The sequence below is a fragment of the Chelonoidis abingdonii genome, chromosome 24, assembly GCF_003597395.2.
Source record: "Chelonoidis abingdonii isolate Lonesome George chromosome 24, CheloAbing_2.0, whole genome shotgun sequence".
NCBI lineage: Eukaryota > Metazoa > Chordata > Testudines > Testudinidae > Chelonoidis > Chelonoidis abingdonii.
In genome coordinates, this window is record NC_133792.1 from 8,639,875 (window position 1) to 8,657,423 (window position 17,549).

The 17,549-nt window shown below is 50.9% G+C and overlaps 1 protein-coding gene across 2 annotated transcripts in view; it reads right to left on the minus strand.

Annotated features, from left to right (window-relative positions):
• WHRN (whirlin) overlaps positions 1-17,549 on the minus strand; it is a 110,361-nt gene that overhangs the window by 80,388 nt on the left and 12,424 nt on the right. For both annotated transcript variants that reach the window (XM_032797897.2, XM_032797896.2), the window contains exon 2: positions 2,138-2,353. In XM_032797897.2, the coding sequence (XP_032653788.1) occupies positions 2,138-2,353 (216 nt within the window). The remainder of the gene's footprint in view (positions 1-2,137; positions 2,354-17,549) is intronic.

The window sequence follows — 17,549 nt, forward strand, 5'->3', positions numbered from 1 at the left end:
TAACTCTCTAGAGCAGTGGTCTCCAAACTTTTTTGATCGTGCACCCCTATCAATACAAAATTTGAGCACGTCCTCCCTGCTGTGCCACAGGGCCGGCTCTGCCATTTTTGCCACCCCAAGCAAAAAAAGCCGCTTGGACTCCCACCCAAACTGCCGAAGTGGCGCTGCTCTGGCAGCACTCCTCCTGCTGCACACCCCGAAGGATCCTCTTGCGCATCCCCTGGGGTGTGTGCACCTCACTTTGGAAACCACTGCTCTAGAGGGGGACATGGCTTACATGTCTCCAGAGAATTAGAAGGATGGAGAGGAAATATCTGACTCCCGAGACCAGGCAGTTCTGCACAAATGCATCCAACACTGGCTTCCTTTAAAACATTTCTCATTTCAAGAGGGAGCGCCGTTCAGTGATTAGGGGAGAAGACTGGGACCCAGGATGACTGTTTCTGTTCCCAGCTTTGCTAGGGGCCTGCTTCAACTGCCATTAAAGTCAACAGTAGTTGGACCAGTTGCTGTCCTGCTGCGAGTCCTTGAGCAAGCCACTCCATCTCACCATGCCTCTGTTTCCCCATTGGCAAAGTGGATCGAATACCTACTTCAGTGGGGAGCTGTGAGGTTTCTGGCTTGTAAAGCACTTTGAGACCTTTCTCTGTAAGGAGCTATGGAAGCACAAAGCATTATTTCATATCTCAGCCACTAAATACATTATTTTTTCTGGTGTCAAGAGAGAAAATTAAGGCAAAGCCAAGCTGGGTCGATACACCTTTTCCCCACCAAGCCCTGACTCCTAAGCTTTCCATTTTGAGGACTGTCTGGGAGATGGACAAGAGGAAGAGAAGTGGAGGAGCAAAAAGGATGAGAAGAAGAAGAAGGATTAAGAGAGAAAGAGGAAAAATATGAAGGTATGAGAGAGGAAAGGACATTTGGAATAAATATTTCCCCTTCTCCCCTGCTCTCTGAACTCACATGCATACATATGAGGTTGTGCCCAAAATTCACCCCTTCTTGGGAATTATGGTTAAGTATAAGTTACAAGCCTTTGCTTGGCTTATTCCTAGACCTTCTATGTTTATCTCCAAGTCCCTCTAAGAGCCATGACCCTAGATAGGAGCTAATGAGCCTCCCCATATCTGGTTGTCATGTGAGTCAGCCAAATACCTCTCTTCACAGAGTCCTAAACCCAGACCCCCCGACAGAGAAGAAAAGCAGATGAGAGGCACTGTATTTGGAAAGATAAATCCTGATGTTCTAACTCAGGCTTTTTCCAGCCTTTATGCAGGCAAGACTCCCACTGAAGCCCCCCCACCCCACCAAGGTTTCAGCATTTGGCCCAAAATTAAATGGTGAAAGAAAACAAGTCTGAGAAGGAGGAAAAGCAGCAATAAGTCCTTTTGCTATACAATCACCAGAAGAACCAGGCCCCAAACCACCACCAGAGAGGCCTGTGTGGATTTTCTCATATTAATCAGATTTGTTATTGACATCAAAAGTTAATGGTCAGCCTGGGAAACATCACAGAAAAGGTTCTGGTCTGATCATCAGCTTCCCAGCTGCAAGTGCCACTGATAGTCCTATTTGCATCTGAAAGAGCCTTGTTTCCGTCTCAGTTCAGGAAAGATGTTGGCTCTTTGATGTTCAAAACAACTTTTGATTCTAAAAGCCTACAAGAAAGGCTTCATTTTCTATTCAGTTCTATTGAACACAGTTATATTTTATCAGGGCCTCACTGGCTTCATTCCCATTCAGTTCTGCACGATTCTGCCATTACAGGGACCGAGAAGCTGAAGCTAAAAATCTAGACAAAAAAAATCAGAGGAGTGTTTTCTGGGCATCACATGAAGAGTCAAGGGAACAAAGCTGTGAATTTGGGGAACAGATCAGAGATTTGGAGGTCCTCTTTTCCATTGCCCTGCTCACTTCTGTAGTCATTTGCATCACTGCAAAGTGAATGCAGAATACTGGGGAAGAATTCTGCACTATGAACGGTGCAGGGCAATGGCACAAGACCTACAGAAGCAGAGGGCCAGCCCTTGTTCTGGTAAGAACCGATGGAAGATGTAATGACAGAGTGGAGGCGGCTTGAACTTCCATGGCAAGAGGAGATGAGGCCCCAGGGCTTGAATTTCTCCCTCTTGCTCACCTTTTTCTCATCTCCCTCTTGCAGAAGCTGCAGGTGACTCCTCTTCTCACCATCCTTCCGCAGGGAGCTGCTCTGGTGCTGGGGCAGGCCCATGGGTGGGGACGCGCTCCGCCCCTGGGGATCCACCCAGGTGTAAATGTGATTGGTGACATAGCCCCCAGGGATCCGCCCAACTGAATGCACTGACAGCTTCAGCTTCTTGGAGCCTTTCAGAGCCTGTGAGACAGTCCAGGAGAAAAAAGGAATTAATTACAGAGCCCAAGGGAAATAAATTAATCCAAATGGAATTTTGATAATGCCAAAGCTTTGCTTTGCTATGGAACCGTTCATTTGGTGATCTCCAAGCAACTTACAAATATGGATGGAGCAAGCCTCACAAATCCATGAAACTTTTACAGGACTTGGGATCTCTGAACCCTCTGCTGAAATGCAGCCACTCCTGGGGTAGATCACAACAGGTGTTTAACAGCCCACATTGTCCAGATAGGACAAGCAACAAAGATGTGCACATAACTTGAAACTGAAGCAGGGTCAGAGGGAAACATGTTGGAATGAGGATAGGACACTGAAGTTAACAACCCTAATTCTTATGCAAAGAACCAGAGGATTGAGAATGATCTCACATGGGCAGGATGCTGTATAACATAACTATGGGTACCAGGCGGGTCCCCTGATTTGCAGACAAGTGCCCTAACCACTGGACCATCCTTCCTCTGCAATATCTGGATCCAGATCTACTGTATGCTCTTGCCATATTTGCAGAGCAGCCATACTGTTACCCACAGTTACATTAGGCAGGGTTCAGAGTAGCAGCCGTGTTAGTCTGTATCTGCAAAAAGACCAGGAGTACTTGTGGCACCAGAGAGACTAACACATTTATTTGAGCATTAGCTTTCGTAGGCTACAGCCCACTTCTTCGGAAGAATGGAATGGAACATATATTGAGGAGATATATATACACATACAGAGAGCATGAAAAGGTGGGAGTTGTCTTACCAACCCTGAGAGGCCAATATACAACTCCCACCTTTTCATGCTCTCTGTATGTGTATATATATCTCCTCAATATATGTTCCATTCCATGCTTCCGAAGAAGTGGGCTGTAGCCTACGAAAGCTAATGCTCAAATAAATGTGTTAGTCTCTAAGGTGCCACAAGTACTCCTGTTCTTTTTATTAGGCAGGGTGCAAATGCCTTAGAAGAGATATACATCTCCGTGTCTCCGGGCATAATCCAACCCCTACAGCACGGGGTTAGGAAGCAGTTTCTCTGCTAGGCAGGTTATTCCATACCCATGCACTAGGGGTTTTCTTTTCTTGCACCTTCCTCTGAAGCAGTTGGTTCTGGTCTCTGATAAAGCCAGGCTCCCAGGAGAGAGGGATCATGGGTCTGACAATTCCCCAGGCCTGCTCACCCCAAATTCCCCAGTCCATCCTCACCACATCCCAACAGCAAGACTCCTGCAGTTGTCCAGGACAGGGGATCTCTGCTGCTCAGGAGCAGCCTAGGACTGACCCAGGTCTGGAGACGGAGTCATTTCTCCTCCTTGGGAAAGCAGGCCAGACCAGGCCAGGGCTACATCATCGACAGGGACTGGTGTTTGTGGAAACCTGCCCTGCCTCTATCCAGGCCATTGAAGACAATTGGAAAGATTCCCCTTGACTTCACTGAGCTTTGGAGCAGGCCCATGAAAGAGAATCTCCGTCTTGGGTGCTGTTTCTTACCATATACCTCTCAATCACAAATAGTTAAAAAACCTCCACTCCACCCTGAGGGGACCAGGAGACCCAGCAGGGACCGTTTGCTGGTTGCCCCTCTGGCTAGTACTGCAAAGGGTGGATAGCTGTTCTGTAGTTAAATTTCATGTAATTAACATTAAGGGAGCTCGACCAGCTGCTCACAGGGCTCAGTAACATTAGGGTGACCAGACAGCACGTGTGAAAAATCAGCACGGGGCGGGTTGGAGGTGCCTATATAAGACAAAAGCCCCAAATACCAGGACTGTTCCTATAAAATCAGGACATCTAGTCATCCTACGTAATATCGAGGCAGTTTAGCATTTGCAAGCAGCCGGAGGCTGCTTTGCCAGTTTAATATACATATGCCTGTGGGGCAGAGACAGCAGATGCTCACCTTGAATGGGGGGCAGGGAGTGTGTGCCAAGGAGCCCAGGGTGGAGAAGGGGCTTGAGCAGTGGCTGTGGCAGCAGCAGGGCTGGGGCAACTGGTGGGGCAGGCATTTGCCTTGGCCCCAGAGATGCACAGCAGACTGAAGAAGTGGACCAATCAGGGCAACTGTGGCTGCAAGGTATCACCACTCCCCAGCACCGGCCACTCAGAGCAACTGCCTGCCCAGCTCCCGCTGCTGTTATATGTATATCTGGCAGCAGACTCAGCCTCTCACTTGTGGAGACAGCCCTCACACCTGCCCAAAATGACACAGAGCTGCCTGGCTGCCCCTTCCCTGCCCAGCCTGGCTCCAGGCCCCCACCGCCAGGTGTTGAGGGAGTTAGACCAGAAGAGAAGGGGGCCCAGGCTGCTCCACCTCACACACTCTCCAGGTACAGAGAGCATATTGTGGGGGTAGGAAAAAAAAAAGATCACTCCCCCCTGGAGAATGTTTCTGTGACTGGGATCCTAGCCCCCACCCTCCTCCTGGTTCTTCCAGCTAGCTCTGGGGGCCAGGTCTCCTGTTGAACCGAACTCAAGCACCATGCCTAGGGTGTGTGTGTGGGGGGGAGACTTGCCAAGAAGTGCTGGTATTGGCAGCTCTCAGATCCAGGAAATTGGATTAGCTAGACCCCCGCACTGTTCCGGTGAGGCAGTTCCGCCGCTCTCCCTGCAAGCAGATCCCCAAGCCTGGATCCAGCACACCACCCATTCCACGCTTCACCACGGGTAGCCATTTGGCTGGAAGTTACCTCCAGCCCACTCTGGGAGCAGAAGGGAGGTGTCACTGAGATTGGCCACCGCTGCAACCCAGCTCCAAACATGTGCTGCCACACCCAGTCACGGAGATTTGTTCCTTTACAGCAAAGGTTAAACAACCAACCAGAGAGCAGCCTTAAGTCAGTACCTGGTCCCCAGGCTTCAGGTCCACTCCTCCCAGGGGTCTCTGACACACCAGCTGCTGCCAGCTTCCTCACCTTAGCCAGCTCTGCTCCCTCCTTGGGGCAGCTTCTCTAAGCCCTATCTGGGGGAGTTAGCCTTTGCTACCCAGGGCTTAGTTTATCTCAGCCCTCCTCTTAGCTGTCTCCTAGCAGCCCTGAACAGACACAGGTGTAGCACAGCCATCTTTAATTAGCTGATTAGCCTCATCTGCTCCAGCCTGGGGCACGGGGCTCAGTCTAGCCACAGAGACCAGCTACCCTGTGATGGGGAGGGGCTTTTAGCTGTGGGCAGGCTTGCATCCACCCACTTCCCAGCACCCAACAGGGAGCTACCCTGTGACAGGAGGTCTTTAAAAACAATCCATGGCCTTGGATTAATTGCAGTGACGTCTGCACCCGGCAGTCTGCACCACTATCTCCACCCCAAAAGGTACCTATTGAGAGAGCAAAGGCTCCAAACATGAATCCACACTGGCTTTGCCTTAGCAGTGAGGGCTTCCTCAGAGCTAAAATGAAGCAAATCCCAAGGCAGCCCTGTCATGAGCAAGGAACATAATAAAAAATAATACCCGGCACCTATATAGCCTTGTTCATGCATCAGCTAATTAATATGGCTTGTGAACTAGTTGATCTGTTCGGTATGAGCCAACATCCAAGTCAGAAGACCAAGAGAACATCTACACTGGAAAAAACCCTGAACAACCCCTCCAGCCGCAGCAAGTCACCAAGTCAACTGGGCTAAAATAGCTGTGTGGCTGCCCCTGCTTGGGGAGGGGCCTGGGCTCTGAAACTCAGTGAAGGGGAAGGGTCTCAGAGCCCAGGCTCCAGATGCCACTTCCCCCCTCTACTAGCCAGTAACAAAGCTCTAAAACCAGCAAGCCCCAGATGGGTGATGGAGGCCCTGAAAACATGCCGCAAAGACTCACAAAGTGAAGGAGCACGTGCGAAAACCCCACAGCACTCAGCCCACAGTGATGGGCAGCAGTATAAAAACGCTAAGACAGCAGCCCTAAAACAGAGAATGCAACAAAAACGAGACTTTGTCAGTTATTTTTTAAACCAATCTATAAAACATAAGAATTATTGCCCTGCTATTCAGTCCTACAGCATGTGTCAATACAACCTACAGAAAGGATCGTGTTCTCTATCAAATGCTGTAGGGTTTTACAGCAATTTTTTCAGAACCCAGAACTCTGTTCATTTCAGCAGAGACAACAAGCCACGGACAGCAAGGTCTTTTCCTTGCAGAGGTTTATACCAAGTAATCACAAATAAATGCAGAAGAGCAGGAAAACAAGCAGAGGTGGTTTTGTTTAGTGGATAAGCCACCAGGTTGGGAGTCAGGAGACCTGCATTCTGTTCCTGGCTCTGCTGCATGACTGGCTTCCCCCGCCCCCCTTCATCCCCCTCTTTGCCACTTGGGGCGTCAAAAAAGCTGGAGCCAGCCCTGTTCAGAGCCAGCATCTACACCTGGGCTTGGTCTACATGGCTCTTTATAGGGCCAGAGCACATCTGGCTCAGGCTGGAGATTGGGCTCTGAAACCCACCCTCCTCCCTTGGCCTCAGAGTTCGAGCACCAGACCGAGCAAGAACGTCTCCATGACTCTTTTTAGCTCTCTAGCGCAAGCACCGAGAGCCTGAGTTGGTGGACCTTGGCTCTGAGACTTGCTGCCACGGGGTTTATTTTGCCATTTAGATCTACCTCATGTTTCCAACTCTGCCTGAGCAGCCACACTGCATTGTACACCTGGGCTTCCAGCTGCTGGACCTGCGTCTCACCCAGCCATGCTGTCCACACTGCACTATACACACCTTCTGACTCTGGCCTGCAGCTTGAGAGAAGTCCACACTGAAAAATGACAGGACTTGGACTGGAATCACAGTGGGACTTGGGCTCTGACCCACTGCCCTAGTAGGGTCCTAGGACCCAGGTGCTGAGTCAGCATGGGTTTAGTGTGCAGTGTAGACAGGGCCGGCTCCAGCTTTTTTGCTGCCCCAAGCAGCAAAGCAAAAAAGATAAAGCCAATCAGCGGTACTTCAGCGGCAGCTCAATCACGCCACTTCATTCTTCGGCAGCAATCTGGTGGCGGGACAAGAGGATATGCTACCCCTTTCCACTGGCCGCCCCAAGCACCTCCTTCCTTCACTGGTGCCGGTCCTGACTGTAGACAGTGTCCATACTGAATTGTAAACCCAGGCTGTGCAGCCCACCCTTCCCGAGTGCATTCTTCTCCATCTGTCGCCTAAGCATCCATCCCATAGAGCACGATTCCTCAGCACCCTAACCTGCACTGAGGACCAAGCTGCACACCCAGAATTAGTGCACGCTAGTGCAGGGCTGAATCCTTCCCCAGTGCTTCCTCTGATCACCTGTGCAAAGAAAGGGGGGAAGCTAAGCTGGAGTTAACCCCTGATTTGCCATGCGGCAGGTCATGCCTGGCAATGGTGAGGCTAGAGAGAACCTGAGCTCACCTGAGAAAGCTTGCCCAGCCATTGGCGTGACCTCGCTTAGGTTCCCAGTAGTGCCATGCCCGGCCCTGGTCTGACATGAGCCCATATAGTCATGACTTTGCTACACATTTAGGAGATAAAAATGCCAGAAACGGGAGGGGGGGAACTGGGGAGGGAGCCTTGGGGGAGGAACAAGCATGACCATTGCTGGTGGGAGGAGATGAGCGGAGGGATGGCTTTTCCCTTCCTTCTGAGCTCCCTGTCAGAGTGGGAACACCAGGGGAGCTGCTCTCAGAAAACTGGGTAAACAGTCTGCCGGAGATTTACAAGGTAGTTTTAAGGTTCCCCGGTGTTCCACTGACAGTAGTGCGGGGAAACAGAATCTCAATTAATGGCCAGATGTTTTATGTATGAAGCTGAAGCAGAGACTCTGGGAGGCTTGGAAAGTGAATGCAGAGCCCTGCCTGGCAGCAGGCAGCTGGGCCAGGGCTCCCAGGCAGCAGCAGGGAGTGGAAACGGAGGTGCTGTCTGTCACCAGGCCACTGCAGGTGGCTTTCCAGAGCGGCTCCCCCAAAGGAATCGGCCAGGCCAGCATGGCAGCTGCGAGACCCAATTCATCAATGTGACCAAGCTGAAACAAGCACAGGACCTGAGGGTGCCTCAAGCCACCATTGCTCCTTCCTTATTCCAGGGCCTAGGGCTGCTCTGTTGTACCCCGGCTGCTCATGGCCACAAGCGGCTGTTACACAGCAGTTCACCGACCAGGCCTGTGGTTCCCCTGGAACGGCGCTGACACCCCTGCGCTGCCAGGGCCTGCCCCAAGAAGTGCCAGGACCCCAGTGCTGTCTGTGTAAGGACTTGCCCGACGCTGAGGGAAATCCCCAGGATCTGGCTCTGCCAGGCTCACAGCCCTTTGCACCAACACAGCTGGCACGAAGGGGCTGTGGGTCGGCTGACTGCTCAGTGCGCCATCAATAGAGGGACCCCTGTGACTGCAGCCGCCTTCTCTGACCAGTCCAGTACTATAGGGCCCTGACACAAGTGCCCTGCATTGACCAGCACAGGGATAGTTATACAGCCCCAGTTAGAGTGGATCAAAGCCATCACCACACCTTGCATGGGAGGCAGAGGGGAGATCCAGGAGCAGGAAGAGGACAAGGATCTGCCGGGCAGGAAGGGTCTGGAAGGGAGAAGATGGCATATTTTAAAGGGATTAGAGCTGACTTTTTAGTGGATCCGGTCCTCACTGATCTCATTTATTCTCTCTCACACCCATCTCCTTGAGGCAGGGCAGTGCGGTTATCTCCATTTTACAGATGTAGAACTGAGGCACGGGATAGATTAAGTGACCTGCCCATGGTCACACAGACAGTCTGTGGCAGAGCAGGAACTGAACCCAAGACTTGAGTCTCAGCCCAGTGCCTTGTCTACTAGACCAGTGCTTCTCAAAGTTGGGCTGCCGCTTGTTCGGGGACAGCCCCTGGCTGGCCGGGCCGGTTTGTTTACCTGGCGCGTCTGCAGGTTCGGCTGATCACAGCTCCCACTGGCTGCGGTTCGCCGCTCCAGGCCAATGGGGGCTGCAGGAAGGGCAGCCAGCACATCCCTTGGCCCGTGCCGCTTCCTGCAGCCCCCATTGGCCTGGGACGGCGAACCGCAGCCAGCGGGAGCTGTGATCGGCCAAACCTGCAGACGTGGCAGGTAAACAAACCGGCCCGGCCCACCAGGGGCTGTCCCTGAACAAGCGGCAGCCTGACTTTGAGAAGCACTGTACTAGACTATCCTTCCTACCCCTCAGCCAGGGGTTTGAGTGAGCTGGAAGCAATCACCGAGATGCACAAATCCCAGCTCTGGAGGCAGGTGACCTATCCAGTTATTTTGATCATTAGGGGTTGGTTTTTGTTCCAACAAAGAAAGAATTAGAAACAAATAAGGGAAAGAAATTGGCTCTGTAATCCTGACATTGCATTTGCTACATCTAAGCAGCCACATCTAATGGGATGCCGGCACAGTTTCCACTTGAATACTGATGAAATTGATCCATTTGTCCTTAACTTCACAGTAAAGGGGCTGCTGGAACTTTGCCCTTCACTCACAAAATCCTCCTGTCTCAGCTTTGAAAAACAATTGGTTACTTCAAACTGCAGTATCAGGCAGGGAAGTTAATCTCCAGTGACAGCGGATAAAAAGCTCCCTCTACCACCACCACCCTGGCTTGAAAACATTTGTGCCTGCTACCCAAACAAGATCTTTTCTGCCACAAAAACAACATTTGCCTCCAAGCTCCATTTCTTCCTGTGAGCTCAATTGTGGTCCCAGCTCCCACCCCCGTCTATGCCCTGGTGGGCTCAGAGGCAGGCAGGATGCCTCCTAAGGCTGCTAAGTGGGATGGTGTCACAGCTCCAGCAGCCCGTCACTCCTGCTGTAGCAGTAACTTCATAGCAAACCACCGCCCCCCACCTTCTCTTGCGTTAGATGCTTGTGGTGGGGCAAAGACTCACCAGTGCAGCACCTCCTGCTGGTCATCCTGGGAATTAGCTCTTTTCCAGCCCAGAGCACCCTCTGCAGTCTGGTGTCTCTCCTGCCACTGGTCCCCGTGTCCCTCCCGGACCCCAGTGCCTCTCTACATCAGGGTTCTGCCCCCAGCTGTAACCCACAATCTGGGTCTCCCCACCCAGGGGAACCCCCAACCCTCTATCCCCACCTTGCCTTAGTGGCTACTGCCAGTCACCATCTAGCCCCCTCTCACTGGGGCAGACTGCAGTCTATAAACCCCTCATCATTGGCAAGGGGGTTAGGACCTGCTGCCTTTGCTTGTCTCTGGGCTGCCCCTCTGTAGCCCCAGTACCTTTTTTGCCCCTTTTTGCAAGGACTGCAGCCTGGGGCTTTTCTACGTTGGAGCTCCCTAGCTCCCTCTGCCCCTCTCCAGCACTGCTCCACCTCAGGTATCCTGCTAGTACCCTTCAGGGGCCCTTAACTAGGCCTGCAGCCTGGGTTTTTTCTACACTGGGACTTCCCAGCACTGCACCACCTCAGGTACCCTTCTCTCCCAGGCAGCCAGGTCCTTCTCTCTCAAGAAGCTAGGGAGAGCTTCTCCCTCTGCCTCACAGCCCTCTTATAAGGGCCAGCTGGGCCCTGATGGAGCTGGCCACAGCTGGGGTCAGCTATCCAGTCAGCTTCCCCCAGCTGTTCTTAACCCCTTTCCCTGGTGCAGCCCTCTCCAGGGCTGCTTTTAACCCTTTTTCTGTGGGAGTGGGGCAGGTGCCCCACTACAGTGCTGTGCAAACATGTGCGAAGAGACAGTCCTTCCCTCAATGGGAGTATAACCTACACAGGCAAGGTGGACAAAGGGTGGGAGGGAAAATGAGACAGGAAATTGCCCAAGGTCATCCAACAGGCCACTGGGAATAGAAGCCTTGCCCCATGCCTTGATGTGCCTTCTATTAGGCCATGCCGTCTACAGACTGGGTTAAAATAATCCTAGCAAGAGCCCTGACCCACTCCGTGGATCTTTGTTCTGCACACCTCTCCTCACGTGCACCTGTCTGACACCATTCAATTCATGGGGTCCATGGGTGCAACTGAGGCTAGAATACGGCTCTGGATGTTGTGATTGTTTATCTGTCAATCAGACCCAGTGTGCAGCTTATATACACCCTATCATCACACACGGAGACTCTTCTAATGCCATAGGACAAAGGGGTGAGTTAAGGATTGTCCGAGATCCCTCCTGACATGTGTGGCTTCATGTCAGAAACTTTATTTTAATTCAGCCTTTATTGGGTTAATATCCTTTCCAAAAATTAAAGGTCATTGCAACAATAAATGGATAAACCTTTCACAGAAACACATGACATTGGAAAAAGAGGAAGCTAAATGTATATACCAGCTGAAGGATCCCAAAGCAGCATATTAAATGTGTGGATATTTATGTGAGTAGCTGTGTGAGTGTAATAAATCATTTCATGCACCACTGAAATGCAGCCACCTCTGGAGTAGAACATGGCAACTGTTTAACAATGCACAGCAACACTATGCACCAGTTAAGGAAAGGAAAGAGAAGAACACCATATCCTATTAAATGGTGGTTTTTTTCCCTCCTGGAAAACAAACCTATAAGGGTTCTCATACAAGAAGGCACTTAGGCATGTGCTTAACTTTAAGCATGTTCTTAAGTCCCACTGTCAGCAAGAGGAAGTCAACAGGAGCTTAAGCACATGCTGGGAAAGTGCATTCATAGAATAAGCATATTTATCAAAGTGGATTTTTTGATTCATTAGATTGTGTCAACTTGGAAAGCATTTTTGTGCATCTATTTCACAAAATAGTCTGTCTGGAAATGCCTCTCAACCATCTGCAGTATGGAGCTATAAAATATATGCATTAATAAACAATAGTAACTTTGCAAGTGGGTAAAAATACCAGGGACTAAATTCAATCCTGGACACAGCTCTGTTGCAGTCAATAGTTACACCTGAGATGAATTTGACCCTAGGGTTTCATCTCTGGGGACAAATCCATCTTTTTTTATAGGTCACAAGTCAAAATAGGTTGGGGAGTCTCATCCTTAAATCTCTAAGGAATGTGTCCACATTGGCAAGCCACAGCCCAATTCCCTGCTCAAGACAGGACCCAAAAGTGGAAGAGTAGGGTAAGGTGCTACAGGATCCAGATGCATTTAGCAGGGTCTGTATGTTAGGACACAAAGGCGCTGGTCAAAGCAGCTTGGATTATTATTTTCTATGCTACAGTCATGCCTAGAGGCCTCAGGCGAGACAAGGGCTCCACTGGACAAGGGTATGTCTACACTGCAATCAGGAGACGTGATTGCTAGCAGCACGGGTTAGCCCATTCGAGTATGTACCTAGGATCCTAGGCAGGTGGAGCTAGCCCAAGCCATTGCCTGTGCTGCTGAAGCTTTACTGCCATTGTTATTTGAGTTAGCTACACTGAAGTTAGCTAAGGCATGTCTACACAGGCTCCAATCACATCTCCCGATGGCAGAGCAGACATACCCATAGTGAGATGCAGTCCCTGCCTCAGAGAGTTTACAACCTCAATAGACAAGAGGAACAAAGTAAGTATTATGATCCTTGTGCTACTGATGAGGAACTGAGGCACGGAGAGAATAAGTGGCTTGCCCAAAGTCACATAGCGAGTCTACAGTGGAGCAGAAAGTTGAACCCAAATCTCCTAAGAGCCACTCCACACTTGTAACCACAAGAACATCCTTCCAGGTGTTAGTGCATTAGCAGAATAGACCAGGGCAATGGAGAAAATTCTCCTGAAGCCCTGGGTGTATCAACTGTGGGTCAGACAAGTGAGTACAAGGTCCGAGTTACTCCAGGATCAGAAATCCTCAGGGCATCTGGAAGCTTTCAGCTCCTCTGGAAGCAGCCGTGGGGGTGGATGAATGTTGGTGCAGCCTGGAGGAGGTGAAATGGTGCTTTCCTTTGAACAACGGCACCGGGTACATATGGGAATGAAGCACGGGTAGGCACAGGAGCTCTGGCCCAGATTTTGAACACATTCACGCATCTGTGCACTAAAACAGGCCTTTATGAAACACTGTCAGGCAGAGCTGCAGAATTAAGAGGCACTGGCAGAGCTGAATGGGAGAAGCTTCAGACGATGTCCCAGCACAGCTATTGATCACTCAGACGCTTTGGCAAACCCCAAGTTAACCCAAATATCTCACTGTTTTCCCTTGCTGGGGAGGTTCTGTCAGTCTCAGCCAGAGTCCCCCTGCTTCCTCCCACCTTAATTTTCTCTTCCGCTGTCAAAGATGGCCGGCTAAGAGGGGCCTCTTCAAAGTGCCGCTTGTGTTCTGTCTTATGGGCTTATATAGCCCCTGTTATTCTAGTACTAGATAGGGTGACCAGATGTCCCGATTTTAAAGGTCCCAGTTTTGAGGTCTTTTTTTTATATAGCCTCCTATTACTCCCTCTCCATCCCAATGTTTCACACTTGCTGTCTAGTCACCCTAGAACTAGAGCACCTCAGGACAGCCCCACAATACCTGTGTGAGGTAAGGAAGCATTATGTGTGTGGTGAAGAGAGAGGCTAAGGCCCAGGTCCTCAGGGGGTACTTAGGCTCTTCGTTCCTATTGAAACTTTGCATTTCATTGGATAGAAATGAGGAGCGAAGCATGAGTGACTTGCATAAGGCCATATGGGAAGTCTGTGGCAGAGCAGGGAGTTGAAGCTGGGTCTCAGATCCTAAGCAAGGGCCTGAACGACTAGACCGTCCTTCCTCTTGCTCGTGCTGTTGGCTAGGTGGGGTACGGTAGAGACTTCAAGTGAATCCGCCCGCACAATGAGCGGAACACTCCCACTCTCAGGGCCTGATTGGCTGCTCCCCCTCCACCTTGCCTCCTCATTTACCCCAGTGCAAAACGACTGGACCATGTTACCATCCTGATCTGGGAGCATTTCACACTTATCAATGACTGCACAAGAACAACCATGATTCAGGTCCTCCGTCTGCTCTGGGGCAAAGGACAGACCTGAGGCTCAAAGGCAAATCCATGGTTCAAGTGAGTTATCATAGCTCGTGCTTTCAGAAGCGGGATAATAAAGAACCCTTGGGTCCATCCCCCCCGCTGCATTGCACAATCATCTATGTGCATTATAGGATTTTTTTCTTTTGCTTTCCCCAGAAGTACCTAGTATTGGACCCAGCTAAGGGCGGGATGTGGGACTTAGTTGCCCAGGATCTGATGTCGCTGGGGAAATCTTAGACTTGCCAACCCCATGTATCCAACGCTCCATATTGTTTGAAATTTGTTTCCAAATTACTATCACCCCCAGCATTTGTTTTTCTAGCTCCCGCCCCAATTTCCCAAAAGCTGCAGTTTCAAGGATCTCTGCAAAATCAGGGTTCACCTGGATGTCCCTCTGTTGCACTACCATTGCCCCAGCATGGCAGACCCAGTTGCTTTTGTAGGTAATAAACTTGTCTTGTTTTGTCTTAAACCAGTGTGCGTGGAAGTCCTAACTGGGGACAGAACACTGGGTATATTCCTCTCCGCACTGAGGGAGGGGGCGAATTTCATGAGCTTATGCTGTGCAGCACAAGATGGTATAACTTGAGGTTTGCACTCCAGAGGGGGGTGGGCACTTGAGTAACTAGGCAGTTCCTTACCTGAAGCCTTCCCATGCCGGGGCTAGTCAGAAAGTCTGTTTGCATGTTACAACAGCTGAGTGTGTCCCTATGCGTGTGCTGGTGAAAGTGTGAGACCAGAAGCGTGTCTGCAGCTTGTCACAGCAGTACAGTTGAAGGGAGTCCTGGCTGGTGGGTCAGGTGGGCTCAGTGGTAACCCAGTTTCCAAGTGGCACCCCTGGGGGAAGGGAACCTGTCACATCCTTATCCATCCTCATTTATTCTCTTCATTCCAGTTGGATGTGCATGGCCATCAATGCTCTCAATAGCTTTCAGTATCAAGACGGGGGTGGCTGACTCTACTTTTTACCAGAGAAAAAGTTTGCAGGTAATTTTCTTATTCACTGAAAAATGTTACCTGAGGCCTTTTGAAAGTTGTCAAAGGAGGAGGAGGTAAAATAGCCCTCACTCCTGACAGCTGTTTTGGACAGCTGTGTAGCACTAGTGGAGAAGACTTCCTCCAAAGGATACCTCAGGCCATTGGGCCACTTTCAAAGCCACCATCATGAGAAAGGCTGCACCCATAAATTATTTAATTCCATCCTGGGCTTGTCATCTTTTACTTCAGCAGGGGCACGCTGAGTGGATTTAATGGTGCAATTTAATGCAAATGACCAAGGTAATGAAGAGCAGCCTGTAGATGTGCTACTGCTGGCTGAGTTCTTCTGTAGCTCTGACACGCTAAACAGAGCTGCCCCTGATTGACATGTGGATGGGAGACCTGCAAGGAGCTGCAGGAGTGGTGCTGGTGCTCAGTAAGTGCTGCTCTTCCCTCTTGTTCTGCACTGAGCTGCACCCCGGAGGCACCGAGGTGACAGCTTTAGAATGAGATGTGAAGCGAAAGTCCTGTCACAAGATTCCCCTCGACGCTGTCTGGGGAGGATGTCGGGTTGAAAGGTGCTATATAAATGGAAGCTGTTCTTAGCCAGTGAACCACCGGGAGGCAAGCACAAATGGGCTGAGCCGCAAAAAGGACAATAGTGGTAGAAGTCTTTCTGTGAGCCCTTGAGGGGCGTTCCAGCCCAAGGGAGTATGGAATACCCCCATTCCAAAACACATACAGCTGGATTCTGTTCTGAGGTACCCAGGAAGGGCAGCCTTGTGGTTATGGCATCAGATTACAACCCTGGACTCCAGGGCCAATGGTGACTTTACACCACCCCATGCTGGGCCAGTCGTTGAGTGATTCAGCCCCTGGGGTAGGTGAGAGGGGCTGTTCTAACATGTGCTCAGCTGTCCACTGCTCCTACAGGTCACTGAGGTAGCCAGGAATAATCAGGAGAAAAGGAAAGTTCTAACGAGGCCCTTGTTCCTTGGGAACAAACTCAGCAAACACCCCACACTGGGAACAGCAGAGGTTCAGCTACTGACTACACCGGCACGACACACCCTTGACTTCAGGGGAATTCCCTGGGGACCATCCCTTTATGCCAGCAGGGAGCCATTGGACACCAATGAACAGAGGCCTAGGTACCCAGCGTTAAACCCATAGAGCAGGCTACAGTCTCCTCTCGGTTACACCAGGGTAGTGTTGTACAAATCTGAATGCCCATTTGCTCCATATCGTCCCACAGGGCAAACTCTTATGCAGCCTACCTCCTCGGGATCCCACTCCTTTCAATGGGCTGTGTACACTGGGGTGACAGGAACACCTTCAGGCCTTAGTCAGGATCAGGGCCCCATCATGCTGGGTGTTGTACACACGCAGTGAGAGAAGTCCCTGCCCCAGAGAGCTGACAGTCAAAGCAAAGGGTGGGAGAAAGGAAGCAATGTTACCTCCTTGTAACAGATGGGGAAACTGAGGAACGGAGAGACTAAGTGGCTCACCCAAGGTCACGAAGGAATTGACCCTGGGAATTGACCCTAAGTCTGTACCAACCTCAGCATGTCACAGGGATGAAGTTAGCCCTGCGGATGGGAGACCCCCAGCTCCTGCAGTAAGTGCTTTCTTTTCCCTGCGCTTCTTCCCATCCACTGACTGTGAGTGGTTCCTGATCTCAGCCCAGCTGTTCAGACATGTTGCAAGCAGGAATCGTATCCCTCTCTCTTCTTTATTTGATCTTTCAGTGGGTTCAGCCCTGGTGGGAAGGGGCTGGGTTGACAGCCCTGGCACCAACGGCCTTTCAGTGAGCCACAGAACAGGCACTCCATGGGCAGCAGCCAGGCCACCTCCCCTCCAAAGTGTCTTGGCCCTGGCTGGGGAGACCAGCTCCAGAGAAAAGAGAAGGGTTCATTCCCCAGGCTCGGCCAGCTCTTGGCCTCTCTGCTACATGTCAGCAAGTGGGAAGCTCATCTTCCATCCCCAGCTGTGCCTGGTTTGTTTCATCCACTTGTTGTAAGATCTCTGAGGCAGGGACTGCCTTGGCATGAGTGTTTGCATAGGCCTAGGGGGCAGGATTGGCCATGGATTATGGGGGCAGCACTGGCCCCCTGATAGAGGGGAGGTTGGGGCCAATTTCCACCAATGCAGCTTCCTTAGTTGGCAGATGATCAGCAGGGGCCTTGCAGCAGGGCTCACACCTCCTGAAGCAGGAACAGATCAGGCCTGCATTGGCAAAGAGAGTGAGAGGTTGGGATGAGACGAAGGAAAGGTCAACAGACTGCTCTCAGTGTGAAACTGGAATGGGAAAGGAACAGCTGCCCAGAAGTCCAGCTTCCCATCAGCAGGTTCCAGGAGCTCATTCCATCTTAGA